This window comes from Rutilus rutilus, assembly GCF_951802725.1.
Source record: "Rutilus rutilus genome assembly, chromosome: 17".
Taxonomy (NCBI): domain Eukaryota; kingdom Metazoa; phylum Chordata; class Actinopteri; order Cypriniformes; family Leuciscidae; genus Rutilus; species Rutilus rutilus.
Window position 1 is genome coordinate 11,524,527 of NC_140230.1, and position 20,327 is coordinate 11,544,853.

Consider the following 20,327-nt stretch of genomic DNA (forward strand, 5'->3'; position numbering starts at 1 on the left):
GAGACATTAATTCAGTCTGTTTTTTTAACTTGTTCAACTGATTCAATAAAAGATTCGACTCATAAGAACATAATGTACACAATGTCTAACTGAATAGTGAACAGCACTGTGTCGAAAACATGGCTGAGGAGACAGTGTTAGCGGACACTGGGTAAGTGACCCTCTAAACACACATTTGCTTAAACATTTTTTAAATGGTGTGAATTATATGTGCGTCGCTATTGTTGTCGTTTAGTTAGATTTATTCGTTTTCGTTTGCACGCCGTACGCGTACTGTTTGTGTAACGTTACTGTCAGTGTTTATCAATAAAACCCAAGGTTGTTGTTAATGTAGGCTATTTAAGTTACTTCTTACAATTCTTTCTGTCTGCCAATTAACAAACTCTTTAAATTAATACAAAACTGATTTCTAACTAAATTATGAATTGCCTGTATTGTAATACAATTATTACAGTCTTTGATTGACAGCACTTTCACATTCTCTTGGCTTTAGACTGGCACAGCGTGTACTGATGTTTCTTGGTATTCGTAGTCTCTTCTACAGTGTTTTCTCTTTCTTGGACAAGACAGTAAGGTAAAATGTGTCCAAATGTTATTCATAAACTAACTCTACTAAGTGCCTCTAAGTTTTGGTCACTTTACAGTGTTCATGTTATTACATAACCTACATTGTAATCCTAGCAACATATGGCTATACTAAATGTGAACCAATATTCTAAATCAAATTTAAATTCTACCAAATCTTTTCCCTCCTATTTATGGAAAATTGTAGTGTTTCAGTGGCATTGTTTGGCCAAAGTGGGTATTTTATGCTGGTGCTGAAAAGCATATTCAGTTTTGTTCAAGTTGATTAAATAAAGTATTTTGTCTCAAGATAATAGTATCAGAGATTCTAATTAACTGTCTAAATCATCAATATATAAAATAATAATAATGATAATAAAAGATTAAATCAATGATTTGTTCATTTAATAATCATGAATCAGTAATTGCTCCTGTCATTGCTCTTGATGACCTCATGGTAAATTAGGGCAATTTCACAGTACATAGCAACAGTCAGGTGTATAGTACTAATTAGTTTTGGCTTCGATTTAGTTTTGGGAGGTTTAGCCATATTGTACCTTACTTTTGTCAGAATGAGCACAACTACATATACAGTATACATATTTAATATATAATTAACATAATATGTGTAACATGGACACTGTAATGTACAATTCTGTTACAATGTCCAATACGTTATATGAAGTAATTCCTCAAGGTCTAAGGGCTTGTGTCCTCTGAAAGCAGATTTGAAAGCCTACTTAATATTTCCTGTATATGTTATTTATTAATTAATGAATTTATTTTGCTCTGAAAGCAGATTTTAACCTGTCATTATTGTCATTAGCCTAATTGTTGTTGTAAAGAACAAAAATTTTCAGCCATATCATGTTGGTTTCTTTCTAAGTGAAATAAGAATGAGAAGCTCACATTTAATTTTATTGTAGGTCATGGTGGATTACCGACTGGCTGCCGTCCTGGAGCCCAACATCTCAGAACCAACTGAAGGAGGCTGAAGAGAGGATGCTGCACTGTGAGTAACACCAACCATTGCCAAATCAAAATTTAAACTCCAAACTATTCAGGTTTTTGTTAGGTATGGCAAATTGTCTCTAGAATTATTTAAAGGAGTCATAACCTAGTATTACATTGGATACCTACTGCTGTATTATAGTCTTTCAGGCCCTTCTAAAAAAGAAAAGTGGAAAAAAAATAAACACAGACCTACTTTTACCCTTATTTCTGAAGGCATTTTTGTCTCGCGAGATCAATGCGATGTTTTGGCTGTCGTGGACGCTCTATATGGCTCTGCACGCCAGTTGAAAGTGTTGTTGGGACAGCGTCATTAAAAATGAATTTCATCCACTGGTCCCTGATAGTTTCGTCCGATTTTGGGAGATAAAACACATTTACATGTTTTTTATGGCAATCAACCACAGAGCAAGTCCGGTGTGCACTCGGTTTCTCCATCTTTCCCGACTGAACTGAATATGAGGGGGAGAGGGGAAGGGGGGGCTTCCTGCTGCGCTGTCCATATATGGTATATCCTACTACCTCATGACGTCAAGAGGGAGCTGAAATCAAAATCTCGTATTTGAGTGCGCGTGCACGCGCGCTGGTTTATTTACCCTGAGGTAAACAAACGCTTCACTTTTAAATATCGGCTTCCCGGCCAGTGTATAATCGTTAGTCGATCATAACATACATTGATTCTCGTGGAAAAGTGAAAATTGCAGGTTATGACTCCTTTAATAAACATAATTGATGATGATCAATATACAGAGTGGCAATAATACGTTTGTGAACCCTTTGTAAAAAATGTCCGGAGTGTCTATTTACACCAAAATCAAATAGTTGAATTTTGCCTTGTTGGCAGAGGCTATTTACACTAGCTCCGCCCACTATTGTCTGGTTGAGTGAGACAAAACTACAAAAGAAACCCATTTGAAAACAGGAGCAGTGGTGTGGAGAGTAAGGGAGCGTTTACAAGACCATTTTCAACTAAAAACTTTAAACTTTTTATTCGTTTTGGCCATTCATTTACTCTGTGTTTTGGGGGCCTGATAACGCAAAAAAAACGTCTAAGTGCTGCCCTCTTCAGGTTGAACGGTGGCTACTGCAGTTGAATTTTCCTATTGGAAGTTGTGGTGCCCTGTGACGTAAGAGGGGACCAGCTCACCACGCCCTTGGTAGGAGCTCACCCAACGCATTCTCATCCTATGGCGTCATATACTGACGCTTTTGACATTTCGTCTACATCCAACGCACATGGCACCCTTTAGCGTCAATATGACACGCAGATAGCTTTGTTCGGTTATGGGTAGGTTTAGGTCTGGGGTAGGGTTAGGGTTAGACTGCTAGGAGGCGCCTTCTGGCCCATATCTATCTGCGTCTCATATTGACGCTAAAGGGTGCCATGTGCGTTGGATGTAGACGAAATGTCAAAAGCGTCAGTATATGACGCCTTGGGATGAGAACGGGCTGGCTCACCACACCCTTGGCAGCCCCTGGTATAAAAGCATCTTGTTCCGTCAAAACAAATGTAGCAAGTCAGTAGTTGGAATTGCGAGTATTGAAAACGATCAGGATAGTGTATATTAGCATCTAGTTAGCATAGCATTTATATAGTTATTTAGATTATTTCGTGTAGCCTAGATAAAATGGGCTTCTCCAAACAGCTCGCGCTGAAAAGCGACGCAGTGCCAAACGCCGCTGCTCCTCCTGCATGGACTCCACCACCGCAGCGGCGTCCTGATGTGAGTGGGCATATATTTTTAATCACAATTTATGTTCCTTCCTATTAGGCTAAAGTTAACCCTCTGGGGGTCGACAAATGCGCCGGCACGTTTTGCTGGATTTTGTCAGTGTCACATAGCAGCAAATTAGACTTAAAATACTCCGTCATTTATGGTCATACAGACTTAAGAAATATGAAAAAATAAACTGTTAAATGTCTACTTTTTTATGCATCCACTTACAGTCAAAAAAAAAACGTTGCTTTTGTAAAATAAAACAAATAAACAGGGTGTGCTTTCTGCCTCTCCGTCTCCTTGAACTTTTTTTCTGAAGCACGTCTCTAAACTTAAACAAAACTCAGCGAATACTAGTCACACAGGCATAAGCAATATATTTTTTATAAACATTTAAGTCTCTGCAATTAAATGATCTAATTCAAAACGAAAACAAATATTCTCTGTTTATGTAATCTCACTAATCTGTATGAAAAGATAGATATGTCAGTGGTTCTCATGTCAATTCATTATATGTTAACATGCCTACAGAGAGCGTGCGCTATTTAAACGCGGGTCTCAGGTGCACGCCCCCCTGCTCAGCAACCAAGGGTTCGTCCCCACTATCTCCGCAGTTTTCTAGCATTTTTCAAATATTGCCAGTGGGTGGAGTCAGGCTCTGACCAGGGGTTGAGTTACCCTTTAAAACAATACCGTTATCATCTCCGTGTAAACTACAAAAACGCGAATTTGTGAAAACGGTGACGTCATGCGCCTGTGTATCATGTGTTCAATCTATAGGCGCATAGTTTTTCTTTACAAAGTGACAGCGCCAACTACTGGCCTAGCAGCAGAATACAGCGTTTTGAGTCATTTTCGTGAATCGTGTGAACGGGGATCGTTTTGATAACGTTGTCGTCTGTACGCGAAAAACACGAAGGTAAAACGTTTCCTTTTTTAGTACATCGTTGTCTTGTAAACATACCCTCAGACGTGTGCTGTTATGTGACCAACGCAAGTTCGAATCTGCCTTTTTAATAGTGGGAATAAAGTGTTCAACATGTTTTTAACTGACCTATAATTGAAACTGGATGTGGTGTCCTCATGATCGTTGATCGATGTGCTGGCACTACGGACGAGCTCAACCACGACACATGTAGCTCATATTACCACACTCAGCACCATGGTGTTTGGTGTTTTTAGCCCCCAACGGCGCCTTCCAGGCAGCGAGGGGATGGGTAGGTTTAAGGTTGAGGTTAGGGTTAGCTGCCTGGAAGGAGCCATTGGGGGCTAAAAACACCATCGAGCCAAAACCATGGTTTCTTTACTGGACCTTCGAGGATACATTTACTGATCAGCAGGTTTAGTTTGAACCTCCAACAGAGGTGTAGAGGTGTGCTTTAGGGATAAGGACAAGTAATGTCCTAATTGGCAGCATCCATTTATGATTTTAGTAAATAATCAAATACACTGAATATGTTGTTATTATTGCATACTGTTTTATAATTAGCCCGGCAGCCATATCTCCCTGTAGCCCAAGACTGGTTGCCCACTGAAGCTAAGCAGGGCTGAGCCTGGTTAGTACCTGGATGGGAGACCTCCTGAGAAAAACCAGGTTGCTGCTGGAAGAGGTGTTAGTGAGGCCAGCAGGGGGTGCTCACCCTGTGGTCTGTGTGGGTCCTAACGCCCCAGTGTAGTGACGGGGACACTATACTGTCAAAGAGCACCGTCCTTCGGATGAGACGTTAAACCGAGGTCCTGACTCTCTGTGGTCATTAAAAATCCCATGGCATTTCTCGTAAAGAGTAGGGGTGTAACCCCGGTGTCATGGCCACACACCATTGGCCCTTACCAATCATGGCCTCCTAATAATCCCCTTACATTGAATTGGCTCTATCACTCTCTCTCCTCTCTCCACCTATATCCGGTGTGTGGTGAGCGCACTGGCGCCGTTGTACTGTGGCTGCCGTCGCATCATCCAAGTGGATGCTGCACACTGGTGGTGGTTGAGGAGAGATCCCCTGACATGATTGTAAAGCGCTTTGGGTGTACAGTAGTACATATGAAAGCGCTATATAAATGCCCGATTCTATTCTAATTACTACAATACACTGAGGTGTATAAATATGAAGTATAAATAGCATCTAACTAAAATGTGCACACTTAGGGTAAAGAAATACTGCTATTTTCTTTTAGTGTAAATAACATTTAATGTTTTTTTGCATACAAATAGTCTTTGCCAAACATATCTGATTTCTGCATTGATATGCATATGTGTATGTGTGTGTGTGTGTGCTTGTGTGTGTATATATATATATATATATATATATATATATAATTTTCTGGTAAGATGTAACCTTTGCAGATACATTTTCTGTGCCCTTTATAATACAGAAACCTTTTCTTTTTATTCCTTTCAGACGTCACAAGCAAGTTCTGCAGGCAGTTTGTTCACATATCTGACAAAAACAGACTGTGGACTTTGGTATTTAAGGGGCCAGTGGAAAATAAAACCCCTCTGGTTCTGCTGCATGGATTTGGGAGTGGTGTGGGATTTTGGGCCTTGAACCTGGACTCTCTCGCTCAGCAGAGGCCCGTTTACGCCTTCGACCTGCTGGGCTTTGGCCAGAGCAGCAGACCTCACTTCAGCACGGACGCCCAGGAGGCTGAGCTCCAGTTTGTTGATTCCATCGAACAGTGGAGGAAGAAACTGGGCCTGGAAAGTATGATTATGTTGGGCCATAACCTGGGAGGATATCTGGCTGCCTCCTACGCAATCACATACCCAGATAGGTTTGTAACTAAAAAGACAGGAAAGAGTTCAGCTTTGGCGAAATATATATGTATTATGATCCTCTAATTGAGTGAGGGATTAAATACTATGCAAGCACAAAAATGTATAGTAAATATCTACATTAGAGCAGAGTGTATTTGATTGATTTACAAATGTTATATTTATTGATTGAATGGATGTTGCATCTTTTTTGTGGTAATTTTTGATAATCATAAACATTTTAATGATACTCCTGGCAGAGTTTAACAAATGTCAGAATTTGAGAATTGGCTGCCTTGCATTTCATGAATTTGAATTTGAAATGAATTGGCAATTTAACAACAGAGAGTTACATTAGTTTTAAGGCAAAACATAACATATTACATCATTAATTTTGACTAATTCTGCCTATTTATTACTAATTCTGCCTAGATACATTTATCACATCTAATTTGAATGCTTATTACTTAAGTTAACTGCCAAAACAATTAACACAGCATCAAAGCAAATTTTTATTTTATAAAATAAATATTGACACATGTAAATTAGTACATTAGAGTAGCGTGTAAACGAAGTGTTGTTTCCTCCATGGTCCATAACAATTATCTAATGTTTCTGAAAATACCCCATGTGATGTGAATGAGATCATATACTTCTGCATAATTCATACAGAAAAATGAATTGCATTATTGAAAACTAAACATGCATTTCTTTGATTTTTTTCCCCATTGTAGTTCTACTTCTATAAATTCAAATTTGTAATTTGCCATTCTGTATCCTGTGTCTTACCTTAAAGGTATAGTGGAGGATTTTCCCGAATTTTAGAAAAGAACCGCCCTCTCCACTTGCAAAAGTTGAAAAAATGCACATGCGCAACACTCTTCCTGCTCCCGAGAGGGAACGCCTATTAAACGTGTGCACAAGAGAGAATGCACAAGCCTAGTGCGTGACTTGTGCCAGGGCTAGCATCGCTAATCATAGCTTACATTAACTTTTACTAGCAGTGATTTTAAATGGATTTCCCCAAATAGCATGCCAAACTTTACCTGTCGAGTAGAAACTTTGCGACTGAGGCATCAGTGGGAAGCCTAACCTGTGCTTTTAGCGCACGCCAGCGTGTGAAATATTCTCCAAAAAACACTCTGGTCTTGTTTCTTTCTTCAGAGGCCTTTCTCTTCTTGTCATACAATTCGTAGACACTTTTTCTCTTGCGACCCTCAGACATTTTGAAAAAACCCGGTGAGAACGCCACGGCGAGCTTCAATGAATGGCTGAAACCGTAGCTCACCACACATATACACCCGAAAGTGCACATGCGCAGAAAGCGAAAACTACCTAGGGACGAGCACGTACGACGGCCTTACGTAAACAAATCACCAGAATGATTGACAACTAGGAGGACCAATAGTCTTGATGATCCACCCAGAAAAAGAAAATCCTCCGCTATACCTTTAATACAAATTTAAATCTGATTTCAAATCAGCCCCTTGATGAATAGAATCTCACTTCTGTGTCGTGTTGTAATTGTGGCTCTGAATGCAGAACACTTTTTTTCACATCCTTCCTGTTTCCCCATTTCCCACAACCTTTATATCTGTCAGCAGTTTGACCTCAGAATTTGATTCGAAACTTTTTTTGTTAGCATTCGATTTCAACAAGCATCAGAGTTGCTGCATATTCCATATTTTCGCTCTATCCTGCCCACAAAGGTTTTTTTTTTTTTTGTGTCTCACAGATTACTTTAAAGTCCCCCTCTAGTCAATAATCGTATTCCTTAAAACTCATCTTTGATCACCAAAATGACATATTTAAAAGTTTTTTCCTTAAAACTGAATTTTCTTCATGCCTTAAAATAGCTTGAATGTAACTCTACACCCTTGCCTCATTTAGTATACGTGGTTCTATGAATATGCAAATGAGCCACAAACTAGTTGTAGCTTGGTGTAAGTCCATTGTGATTCAGTTGAAAATAAACTACAGATATATTACAGTATGTCCTTCTATTTACCCACTGTCCAGAGTAAAGCACCTGATTCTGGTGGAACCATGGGGTTTTCCAGAACGTCCTGACCCAGGAGACCAAGATAGGCCCATTCCTGTGTGGATCAAAGCAATAGGGGCAATGCTGAGCCCATTCAACCCCCTCGCTGGTCTCAGATTGGCTGGACCTTTAGGTAAGATTTACTCTAATCTGAGAGTGCAAATCAAACGTAATAAAAGTATTAATGAGAAAAAGAGAAATTACAGCTTAAGGCTCAAGATGTGCTTGTATATCTTAAATGATGTGGAACACCATGTGATAAAGATTGTCAGTAATGAAACCCAGGGACAGATTTAGCCAAGACGTCGCACTTGCAATTTCACTGAAATGATTCTCTCAGTAATTGGAGCATGTCTTTTTTCATACGTCATACTTGTCTCATATCGCATACCTTAATCACATTACCTTCTGTGTATATGCTGCAATTGTTTTGCAAGAACAAATTGGCTTTGGAAAAAATCCTAGAATTATCAAGGATCTGAAAATTAGTATTTTGAATTTCATAGATTAATATTAATGATGTTCCACTCATATTTTACCAAGCTAGCTTTTTAATATCTCATCTGAGATCATATTTCATATCTCTTTCTCTCTTTACCTTTTTTCTACACTGATAATGTTTGTTTTTGTTGTATATGAATTTCAGATAGATCCAAAAATGATGTGTCATCTCAGTGTCCTTGAGTCCTAGTTTAGTATAAAAGTATCCAGTATTTTAGGAGAACCAAAACCTCATATCCAGAAACCCCCTGACTCAGGATAGTTGTGATCATACACAAGCCCAGATGAAATCTTCAGACTTTCACATTTTATGGGCTGTTTTCTTAGGGAAATCTACAGAATTATGTGGAATGGATATTAAAGGGATAGGCTAGTTCAACCAAAACTGTAAATTATGTCATTAATTGCTGCATGTTGTAGATGTCAGAACGTGCTGCGTAACACGAGAATGAATCTCATTGGTTCTTGCTGAAGCTCAAACGTGCTGCGTAACACAAGAATGAATCTAATTGGTTCTTGCTGAAGCTAGAACGTGTTGCGTAACACGAGAATGAATCTCATTGGTTCTTGCTGAAGCTCAAACGTGCTGCGTAACACGAGAATGAATCTAATTGGTTCTTGCTGAAGCTAGAACGTGCTGCGTAACACGAGAATAAATCTCATTGGTTCTTGCTGAAGCTCGAACGTGCTGCATAACACTAGAATTAATCTCATTGGTTCTTGCTGAAGCTAGAACGTGCTGCGTAACACGAGAATGAATCTCATTGGTTCTTGCTGAAGCTAGAACGTGCTGCATAACACTAGAATTAATCTCATTGGTTCTTGCTGAAGCTCGAACATGCTGCGTAACACGAGAATGAATCTAATTGGTTCTTGCTGAAGCTAGAATGTGCTGTGTAACACGAGAATGAACCTCATTGCAAGCATACTTGAGCTTCCATTTACCACAACTGATGTGTAAGTTGATGAATTTTTATATGAGAATAAAAGCCTGAATTCAATCTTTTCATCATATAATAAAGCGATCGAGTCTCTTCGGAAAATTTGAAGAAGAAGAAGTTTTATTTATAGTGCGCCTTTTCGTATCTCAAGGTCGCTTTACATTGTACATTACAATACATTTACACACTAATTTGGACTAAACCGCTCAATTCATATGCATTCGTTTTATGATCTCTTTCTGAACTTTTTGAATCGTTAAAGTTGTAGTTGCGTAGCTGTCAACGGAGGGACAGAAATCTCTGATTTCATCAAAAAGATCTTCATTTGTGTTCCGAAGATAAACTAAAGTCTTACAGGTTTGGAATGACATGAGAGTGAGAAATTAATGACAGAATTAAAATTTTCGGGTGAATTATCCATCTAGCATAGTGAAAAGTGTTAAATGGAACTGTGAGTACTATACTATTATTAATAGCTGAAAGATACCAAAAACAAGTAATAAAAACTCAGTGAGTGTTTAAGCGCAATTTTCTCACGTCATGGGATCACAACACTAAGAGATAGTAAATGAAAGAGAAAATAAGTTGCTCGAGAATATAACTTTCTCTTGAAATTCAAATGAACTTTCTGAAATCAAATCAGCAATGGATAATAAAAAAGGCACAATCACTTGACTAGTTGAACATCATTTTTTTTTATTAGCTCATTATTTTTTACATCTTGTGTTCACTCATTATCCTCGATTTTCTCTGTATCAGCTTCCTTTTCTGCTTTGTCCTCTTCAGATTCTTCCTTCTTTTCTGCTTGACTATTGGCTTGTGACTTTGTAAACTCTTCTTCTGCTTTCGAGATATTTGCCAAAACATCCTCTGAAAGCCACGAGTCATCGTAGAAATCAGATACGCCTGATGAGGAAGCCGTTGGTGTGGATGTCGCCATCTTTTGTCGCTTTGCTGAACGTTCTTCCATTTATTTTGCAACAACCTCTTGTCGTTTTCTCATATATTCTTGCTCCTTCTCCAAATCTTGATCGATACCTTCATTGATTTCTTGCCGTAATTCAGTGGAATTAATTGTGCTCATGACTCTTGTGAATACCTTCCTTACGTATTTCTGTGGAACAATAGTTTTATAGGTGAAAAGGCAATATTTTTCTTATTTCCCTTCATATAAAGTTTTAATTAATTTTTGAAGCATAAAGGAAAGATTTTTGATCAATTCTTTTTTTCTAATATTATTGTACATTTTAGAAGCTATCGATTGCAATTTGTTTCAACTCGATAGCTATTATGGTTGCCGAGAAATTTGCAAAAAACAGAATTTTTTCTGGAATTTCCAGGAAATCCAAAATCTTTTCCAGGATTTTTTTTGTGCGTTCCCGAGATTAGACCTTCCTTAACATAATGCCGAAAACCCGAAGTCTCTAGGTGGTCTGGTTGAGGAGTAGATAGAAGTGCAAGATTGGTGCGCACAGACAGAACAGAAATCATGAGTTAACAATCGCAATTTTGTCCGGTGGAAAATTGCGCTAAAAATCTAATTATCCAGAATATGTAATAAACAAAACACAATAGTGATGTGCAGTGGTGGCTGGTGGGCTTTTTAATAAAGGAGGCACACTTAATCTGAGAACCCGGATTATTAATTTTTTTAATTAACTGCTTAAAATGTCTTTTAGATGTAATAAAATTACATTATACATACACAGCAAGACAATATAAATAGAATTTCACTCTCCTATCATAACATCCATCCTACAGTATTGTTCTGTCTCGCACCCTCTGCTATTTAATGAAAATGATTGCTGTATGTCAAGCTTAGGCGTGGGTCTTTTGCTCGAATGGTAGCTTGGTACATTTTTGGAAAATATTCAATATTTCTATAATTCATAATTAGGTTGTCAAGAATAGATTATCAGCGGGAGCAGTTCAAACTAATATCACAGGCCCTATTTTAACAATCTGAAACGCAAGTATCAAGCGCGAAACGCAAGTAACTTTGTGGGCGGGTCTCAGGCGCTGTTGCTATTATACCGGCGGGATAAATGACTCTTGCGCCCGACGCAAATCTAAAATGGGTTGGTCTGAAGTAGCTTCATTATTCATAGGTGTGGTTTGGGCGTAACGTGAAATAAACCAATCAGAGCGACATCTCACATTCCCTTTAAGAGCAGGCGTGCTTGTTCCATGGCGGCTTGCTATTATAACGGCGAATTAGCGGTTCACAGCTGAGGAGACCGACGTTCTCGTCAGGACCGTAAAACACAGAGAAGTGACATTGTATGGGGATGGGAGAAACCCACCCAAATTAGCTTCGGTTAAACAGGCGTATAAAAATTTGGGTAAATGTGTAAGCTAGATTTATGCCTATTTTTTCACATCTTCATGGACACAACAATGATTTCCCTCGTGTGTTAATATTTTTCCTTGTAATAATGTATGGTTTTCTAAAAATGAGAACTGCTGCGTCTGTGTGTAGATGAGATCAGCAAAGTGCATGCGCGTTGTGCACAAGCTACATTGATTATGGCCAAGCATGCACCCTTAAAATAGCATATGAATACCATGCATATACTATTCATATATTAATAACAACAACATTATGCGAATGTTATATTATTCCACTAACTTTAGACTAGGTTTTTCCTGGTCAGTGGCGGAATTGTTTTCTAAACCTGCAAAATAGCACCAGGGAACGTTTGCGCCGGAACACGCCTCCTCTTTGCGCTGAACCGCCCCCGGGAGCGCAAGTTCATTTCCTAAGGCTACGTTTACACGGAAACGATCTGAAGAGAAAACGCAAAAGTGATCACTTTTTATTCTGCGTTTAGACGAGCGTTATGGGGGGGAAATCTGCGTGCATATGGTGTCGCAAAAGTGTGTGAAATTCAATGTAGTATGCACTCCAGGCGGCTAGGTGGCAATGTGAAGCACTGATCGGTGCCTTCACTGTCTAGCAGACTTTTGCGTTTTTACCGTTTAGACGGAAACGCGACGGTGGAGCGTTTTTAAGATTTCCACTCTGGAGGGTGGTTTCACTTTTTTGCGTTTTTAAGCCCCAAAAACGCTGTCGCCGTCTAAACGAAAGGCACATCTGATAAAATATTTTTACGTTTTCACCCGCGAGCGTTCTCGTGTAAACAGGGCCTAATTTACTGACGTGCGTCTGTGGAGGGAAAAGTCTGCTGTGCGTGGGTGCAAAATAGGAATGATACATGCGTCGGTGTACAAAATAAATTGCGCTGGGTGCAAGATAGGGCCCCACATGTTTTCTAGAATGATTGGCTGTTATACTAAGAGAGGCTAATCATCTCTGTGATGCTGAGAAAGTGAAATACTTACTGGTGACTGGTGGCTAATTTTCTTTTACCAACGGAGGCAAAAATCTCTGGATATGGATTGTGCCACCCCTCCTCCCCTTCTCTGTCTTCAGATTCGCCTTAGCAATCACATCGGCATATTCGGCATGTTCATGGGGGAAAAGCAGCAGAAAAGCAAACAACCGGTAGCTCCAATTTCAGTCATATTTTATGGTCTGCAGTGGTGAAATAAAAACAAGAAATACACATACTGAACACATAACAACACAACAAATGTATTATCATTAAATTATTCTTTCAAAATTTCGAGTGGGCTGTGCCTCCCCTGACGAGCTGCCTCTGGTCATGTGTAGAACTTTGTGAGTGATGGACGTTTCAATTCCTTGAAATCTGCAGAGCTTTTTGTCAAGTTCTGTAGGATTCTGAAGGGGGCTGGATATTAGTCACTGACAATGGGAACATGTGACACATGAACTGAAGAATTAATGATAGGATGAAAAATGTATGGGTGATCCATCATTTTTGGATAGATCAATTTCTGGTGGATTTTCACTTTGTAGTTTTTTTCAGATGTGTGTTTTGCATTGTCCTGTAGGTCCCACTCTTGTGCAGACTCTGAGACCAGACTTCAAAAAGAAATTTGCAGCTATGTTTAATGACAATAGAGTCACAGAATATATCTTCCATCTTAATGTCCAAAGTCCAAGGTACCAAATCTATCTATCTATCTATCTATCTATCTATCTATCTATCTATCTATCTATCTATCTATCTATCTATCTATCTATCTATCTATCTCATTCTTTCTCTCCCTTACCCTCTCCCTTATGCTTTTTGTTGTGAATGGCTTTGATATATGTCTGAGCGTTGAAATTCTCATAACGGTCTGCTGTTTATTTTTTTATTATGATCCTAATATTTTAGCGGTGAAACAGCCTATAAAAACATGACCATTCCGTATGGCTGGGCAAAGAGGCCCATGCTGCAGAGAATTGGCCTGATTCACAGCGACATCCCCATTACGGTGATCTATGGCTCACGCTCCAGCATAGATGGCCACTCCGGCAATTCAATCAAAGAAATGAGGCCAAACTCCCATGTAGAGATCATTGTGAGTTCTCTATTCACTGCTCAGCACACACTGCCACTCAGAGAAACTTTTCTTGATCTTTTGCGATAACAGCTTGATGTACTAAGAAAACATACTGCAACTTTGCAACATCACACAGATCTGTATGATTTCATACAGAAATGCATTTGAACACATGGTTGCCCACATTTACATGTACAAGGTAATGACAGCCAGGCTGTGCTGTTCCCGTCAGTGTGTAGCACCTACACTCTCCATATCCTTCTGAAGGATCCCAGTGTTTCAAATGTGTGACTGAAGTTTTTTTTTTTCAAGATTCCTTATCATTTCAATATGACCTTAAAGAGGACCTATTATGCCCTTTTACAAAATATTGATTTTGTTTTTGGGGTCTACTAGGATAGGCCTATATTTTCATGCTTGAATGTTCAGAAACCTTATTTTTCAAGTGTGTTTCGGAATCCCGTAACCGCGTTAGATCGAAAAATCATGGTCATGGCGACAGCACACAACTAACGCATCTCAATAAGGCCTCGACCCCCTTCTTTTTTTGCGAATACATTGGCGGGAAATATTTAAATGAGGAATATTGTGACATATTGTTACTTTCCGGACTACAATCGAGGCATTTCAGGGAGTTCAGAAACAGCGCTTACTGATAAAAAGAATAACTGCCTTTAGAGTGGACTTTGTGCTTTGTAACTTTGCAGTCCTTTTTCATGCTCAAACAGCAACATTACAAAGTTGAAAATGTAACAGTTTGTGTAGCACATTGCTTTGTGATTCTTTAATAATGCATGTAGGTTTTTCAAAAAAGCTATTTTTGAAGGATGGGACAGTTAAATACTATTTTTACTATCTCAATCTGCATGCAAACGTGATGATTCTGAAAGGAAACTTGACAGTATGACTATTTTTAGCACAATAAAAGGTTAGATTAGTGGACCTCAGGACCTCATGATATGACCCGTTAGGGCATGATGATGGGCAAGATATCCTTCATGGGATTTCATAGACATTTGGAGCTTTGCCTGGATGGCATAACTTCCACAAATAACTTCTTAATTCCAGTGGGAGTTCTTTTGCATGAATTCTAATAGATTAAACTGTTGAGAGCAAGCAGTATTGAAAAAGTACAATTTCAATTGGCAGGCAGAACAAAAACAAAAGTCTTTGTACAATGAATATGCTTGTGTTCCAGACTGACTCCTCTCACCACCACAAAAACTGAGCTAATTATTCTAGTTCTGAAAGGCCATTGTGTAATCTTCGAGTTATTAGGGATGTTAAAGCCAAGTGAAAATATTGCAACGTTATATCACAATCTGTGGCACTGGTTCAAAATAAACACCTTCATTTTATTATGGCACTTCTGGTATACACTGATTATTTTCTTGGTAATCTTAGTCAATGTCTGTCTGCTTTTAAGCTGTGTTCAATTTCTTATTGGCTTGCTTTGGTTTTAGGCCATACGAGGTGCAGGACACTATGTGTATGCTGATCAGCCAGAGGATTTCAACCAGAAGATACTTCATGTCTGTGAAACGATAAACTGAAGAGTGATGATGAAGGTACTTTTCTTCTGGAACTATCCAAACATGGCTTTCTGCAGAGCTGTGTTTCTCCACATGCACACACTCTCATGCGTGTCAGCAAATTACCGTTGTTGAGTCCGATATTGGGATCAGAGAGTTTGAGTTTGAGTTTTTTCCATGTCAAGTTTCCATGTCCACATAATTATGATGATATAATAATGTGAAAATGTATCTTAAAATCTGTTTATCTTTGATTTGGATATAAATATGTTATAATATTATGATAATTGTCCATTATTATGACAATCGATAACATTTTGTGGTACATTCACTAAGGTATTATTTAGTGACCATAGACATGTAACTGAGAGCAATTAGGCACTTTAATTAACTTAAATGTCCAAATACATGTATCCCTATGGTTTTCATTTAAAAAAACAAAAACATTTTTAACATTTCTTTGTGTTTATAAACTTTCATGAACCTTTATCAGAATGTGAGACAGTAGTGATTGTGTTTTATAGCTTTTGAAGCCTTTTTGTTGTTTTCTACCTCATCAAACTGTAAAAGATTCTTTGTTAGGATCAGAAGGGAGCTGACCACAGGTGGATCAACAGAAAGCATGTATATCCTCCGGTCATGCAGTTCACGTGTATCACTTTACTTATTATGAGAAGATTTTTATGTAAAATTGCCACAAAATCTTTTTAAGTGCCTTTTGTAATATCCTCAACCATTTAAAGTCCATCTTGCCTTTATCTTCGCCTGTAGGCTGGTGTTTTCACAAAACTGAAATGGTACTGAGCCCCAGGTCAGAGTTTAAGCCTTCAGGCAAAATAAATGCAACATGCCTCAGGGCAAAGTCAATATACTGTATAACGCATTCAGTGCTTAATAGGCATTATTTTGTTAGGAAACATTATTTTAGTATCATTATTATTGTTTTGAATTAAATTGAGGCTGTCATAAAGATTTTGTACATAATAATTGTTTGAATTTATATTTTTCCAGGTTTGACAAATCTATTTTTCATGTGTGAACTTGATGTCTGTTGTTAATTTGAATAATAATAAACAAATTTTATGAGTCTGAATACAGCTGTCCCCTGTCTTAAAGGTCATATACAGTAAAACACCATCATCATATGACTCACTGAGGCCAGACCGTTGTCTGGAAACCGATATGACACAGCAGGTGGAAAACGCTCTCCTGATCATTTATATTATACATTAAATGTCTTTTTACCTCACTCATGGCATTGATAAAAAGCATTTCTTACAAATTTGTAACCCTATTTTTGTAGACTCTCCTTTTGCATAAATATTTCTTAGACTGTCACTACTGATTCGATATGTGCTCAGTGAGACGATACGTGGTCGCCATTCTGAAGGTCTACACACAATTTCTGTTCATATCCACAAGAGGGCACAATGTAACACTGCAGGGATGTTACCGCCCTGCACCACCCCCACCAACACACACATTTAGAGTCCATGCAGTTAAATCACACACACTTACTGACACTGACTATAGAGTCAATGCAGTTAAGCATCAAGGGCAATGTTAAGCCATCATAACATCCGCTACATCAATAATATGACCCTCCAGCTCAACCCACAGGAAGCACTTTACAACTCCACTTCCTTTGCATGTGGTAATGCTGAATGAGCAAGAGTGCTTTACTGAATTAAAGTAAAAAGCAAATTTAAGCAATGTACTAAGTTGATAGTTTTGTAGTGCATGGATTCTCAAATTGTGCATCACAAATATTTGCTGCTAACGGATGTTCTGGGAAACTGTTCCTAACATAATGGAACAGACCGTGTGTGTTAGTTTACTCGATTACAACAGTACACAGACAAGTGCATGCATTATTACGTATTATGTAATATTATACAAATTTTACAGTAAAGCTGTTCTATTTTAATGTATTTTAAATGATCATTTTTTGCTAAATTTCATCAGCCATTATCCAGTCTTCAGTGTCACATGATCCTACAGATATCATGCTAATATTGTGAACATTTCTTATTATTATCATCAATGTTGTGCTGCTTAATATTTCTGTGGAAACCATGATACTATTATTCAGGATTCTTTGTTGACTAGAAAAATAACGGAATTTATTTGAAATAAAAACCTTTGCAACATTATACATATCTTTACTGTCTCTTTTGATCAATTTAATGAATAAACGTATTAAGTTCCCACCCCAAACTTTTGAACAGCAGTGTACATTACCAAAGGATTTCGTCTGCAATCAAAAGTCAGTGATTTAACTAGGAACTCAAATATTCCTTGTCAAATTCTTCTAAATTATCTGAGCTATGCTTATCACATTAATTTCATAGCTGAACTGCACATCAATATTCATTTGTATTTATTTATATTTCTCCTACTCTTCTAAATACAGGTTCATTTTGCCATTTATGGTTCATTTATGGTTCCTTTCCATTGCACAGAAGGTTCTTTATAGTGGAACAAGGTTCTTTAGACTATTAAACTGCCCTTCCCAATAAGAAAAAAAAAAGTTTCACTGAAATGGTTCTTTGGGAATCCAAAAATGGTTCTTCCATGGCATCACTGTGGAAAACCCCCTTTTAAGAACCTTTATTTTTAAGAGTGTAAGGAATTTTACCCAGACAAATTTAATTCAGTTTTACGTAACTGACAACTTAAAATCTGAGGTAATTTTCAAGGGGGAAAAAGAGAGCCCATTCAAAATCTATTGTCTTTGGAAGACTGAAGTGTATACTTAAAGAGGTAAAAGAGGCATTTTTAAAAGATATTTGTGTTTTTTGACCATACAATTAAAGTCAGTAGCCGCATTTCCACTGTCGGGCCAGGCCCGGGCCAGGGCTTTAAATAGCCTCGGGCCAATAGCACCGGGCATGCGTTTCCACTGTCGGGCCAGAAGCTCCACAGCGCTTCACTAAAACACGCCCGTAACACGCCTCTCTGGGACAACGTCACACTAACCCATCATGTCACCAACAAATGGAAGTTTTATAAGAAAACTAATCAGAAATCACTGGAAACAGCGTTGAAAACAAACACGATAAAAGCGGCCGTTTGCTAGCTTTTTTTTTTGTTTGTTTGTTTGTTTGTTTGTTTAGCAGCTTCTTGAATATTTAAAACCCACGCATCGATGTTTTACCACAGGTTTACAATAAAAAGTGATACATTGATCATAATGAATTAATTTATGTAAAAATTGCACATTAGTCACTCAGAAATAAATTACCGTTAGGTCTATTTCACAAAAGAAAGAGGACACACTTACTTTTTCAGTCGCGTCTGTTTCTTTATCTGGTAACTTAGTTACAGGACATATTTACATCACATTTAGAAAAAATGATCATTTCTACAAATATATGCCATACGACCTGAGGAGCTTTAGCACTCTCTCGACTCCCATACAGATATTTTCAGTCAGAGAAACAGAGGAAGCTCCCGAAAAAAAAAGTTACTTTATTTTTAGATAGTCCGGTTTAAAGAGACGAGACGTAGGCTATGACAGATAAAATAAAAACATGACTGTGATAGCCTTTAAGATTGGTCTGATTTTTTACTATGCGTATCTTCAAGCGTTTACTATGTTTACTATGGTAACGGCTAGCGCGCATAGTCTTTTGCATCACAAACAGAAGGCATTCAAACATGAACGCGATTTAAATTATTTTATTTTTAAGTCTTTAATCTGACAGAATCATCCGGCGCTGCCGTCTCCCAACGGTAAACTCTTCCTCTGTTGGTAACCACCCCTTAGCCCGAGCTGGCCCGCTTTGGCCCAAGGTATTCGACGGGCCAGAAATCCTGGCCGTTGGCCCCGATCAAGCCCCGATCAAGCCCCGGAAGTGACAGTGGAAACGCGACTGGCCCTGGCACGCACTAGCACGGCCCGGCCCTGGCCCGACAGTGGAAACGCGGCTAGTGGCTTCCAGTGGTGTTTTAGACCCCGTTGACCTTACACTGTATGGACAAAAATAGTTGAATCAAGTGTGCCGCACACCTGAAAAGTAAAGCCGAAACATTTTGATCGCCCCGATCTTGATACCGCGGCTCCACCTCAGGATCACTACTGCGCACACTCGGGCTCCAAATGACGTCATTGGCAGCGGCCATTTCTGGTTTAATTTTTCTACAGTGGAAGAGTTGAAATATTCTTCAAAATATCTTTATTTTGTGGGTTCCACAGAAGAAGAAGAAAATAACAGGTTTGGAACAACATGATGGTGAATAAATGATAACTGAATTTTAATTTTTGGGTGAAGTAACGCTTTAAGACGATGTCAAGTCACCTTTATTTATATAGGCTAGTGCTTTATACAATACAGATTGTTTTAAAGCAGCTTTACAGAGATAAACATGAAAATACTTATTCAGTGATGCAAACAGATTTCAATTCTGCTGTAAACAGTCATTATTCAGGTGAAATCAGTTCAGTGTTGATTCAGTTTGGTTCAATAACTGTGTAAAAGAGCATTACTTATGAAAAGAGTTTCATTCGTCTATAAAGAAGCTCTGGAGAAAACAGTGACGTCATCATCCAGCTCAGTTCAGTTCTAATCCAATAGTGTCAGTGCAGGCAAATCAATAATATTACAGAATATTAAGTGTCACCAATGTTCTCTCATAATGATGTTTTATTAACAAGGTTCGGGAGGAGCAGGTGCAGATAATTAACCCAATTAGCACAAGTGGAGATCAATCAGTAATCAACTCAGGACAAGATAAATAACAGCAGAACCCACCTCTGTTCCTTGACAGTTTATCAGCATCCCACCTCCACCCCATCTCCTCACTTTTAGTTCCATCTCCTCACTTCTAGTTCCATCTACTCTTACCAACTCT

The 20,327-nt window shown here is 38.4% G+C and overlaps 1 protein-coding gene across 2 annotated transcripts; it reads left to right on the plus strand.

Moving 5' to 3' along the window:
* Window positions 1-63: 63 nt before the first annotated feature.
* abhd5a (abhydrolase domain containing 5, lysophosphatidic acid acyltransferase a) lies at window positions 64-16,566 on the plus strand. 2 transcript variants are annotated; one of them, XM_084385356.1, is made up of 8 exons: window positions 64-151; window positions 494-574; window positions 1,491-1,576; window positions 5,693-6,065; window positions 8,065-8,219; window positions 13,444-13,555; window positions 13,773-13,959; window positions 15,405-16,566. In XM_084385356.1, exons 1-8 carry the CDS (start codon window positions 120-122, stop codon window positions 15,492-15,494), a joined length of 1,116 nt encoding a protein of 371 aa, XP_084241482.1. In that variant the 5' UTR covers window positions 64-119; the 3' UTR covers window positions 15,495-16,566. The 2 variants fall into 2 exon arrangements, with proteins under 2 accessions (XP_084241482.1, XP_084241483.1); XM_084385357.1 differs by lacking the exon at window positions 494-574 and having other exon boundaries at window positions 80-151.
* Window positions 16,567-20,327: the final 3,761 nt, after the last annotated feature.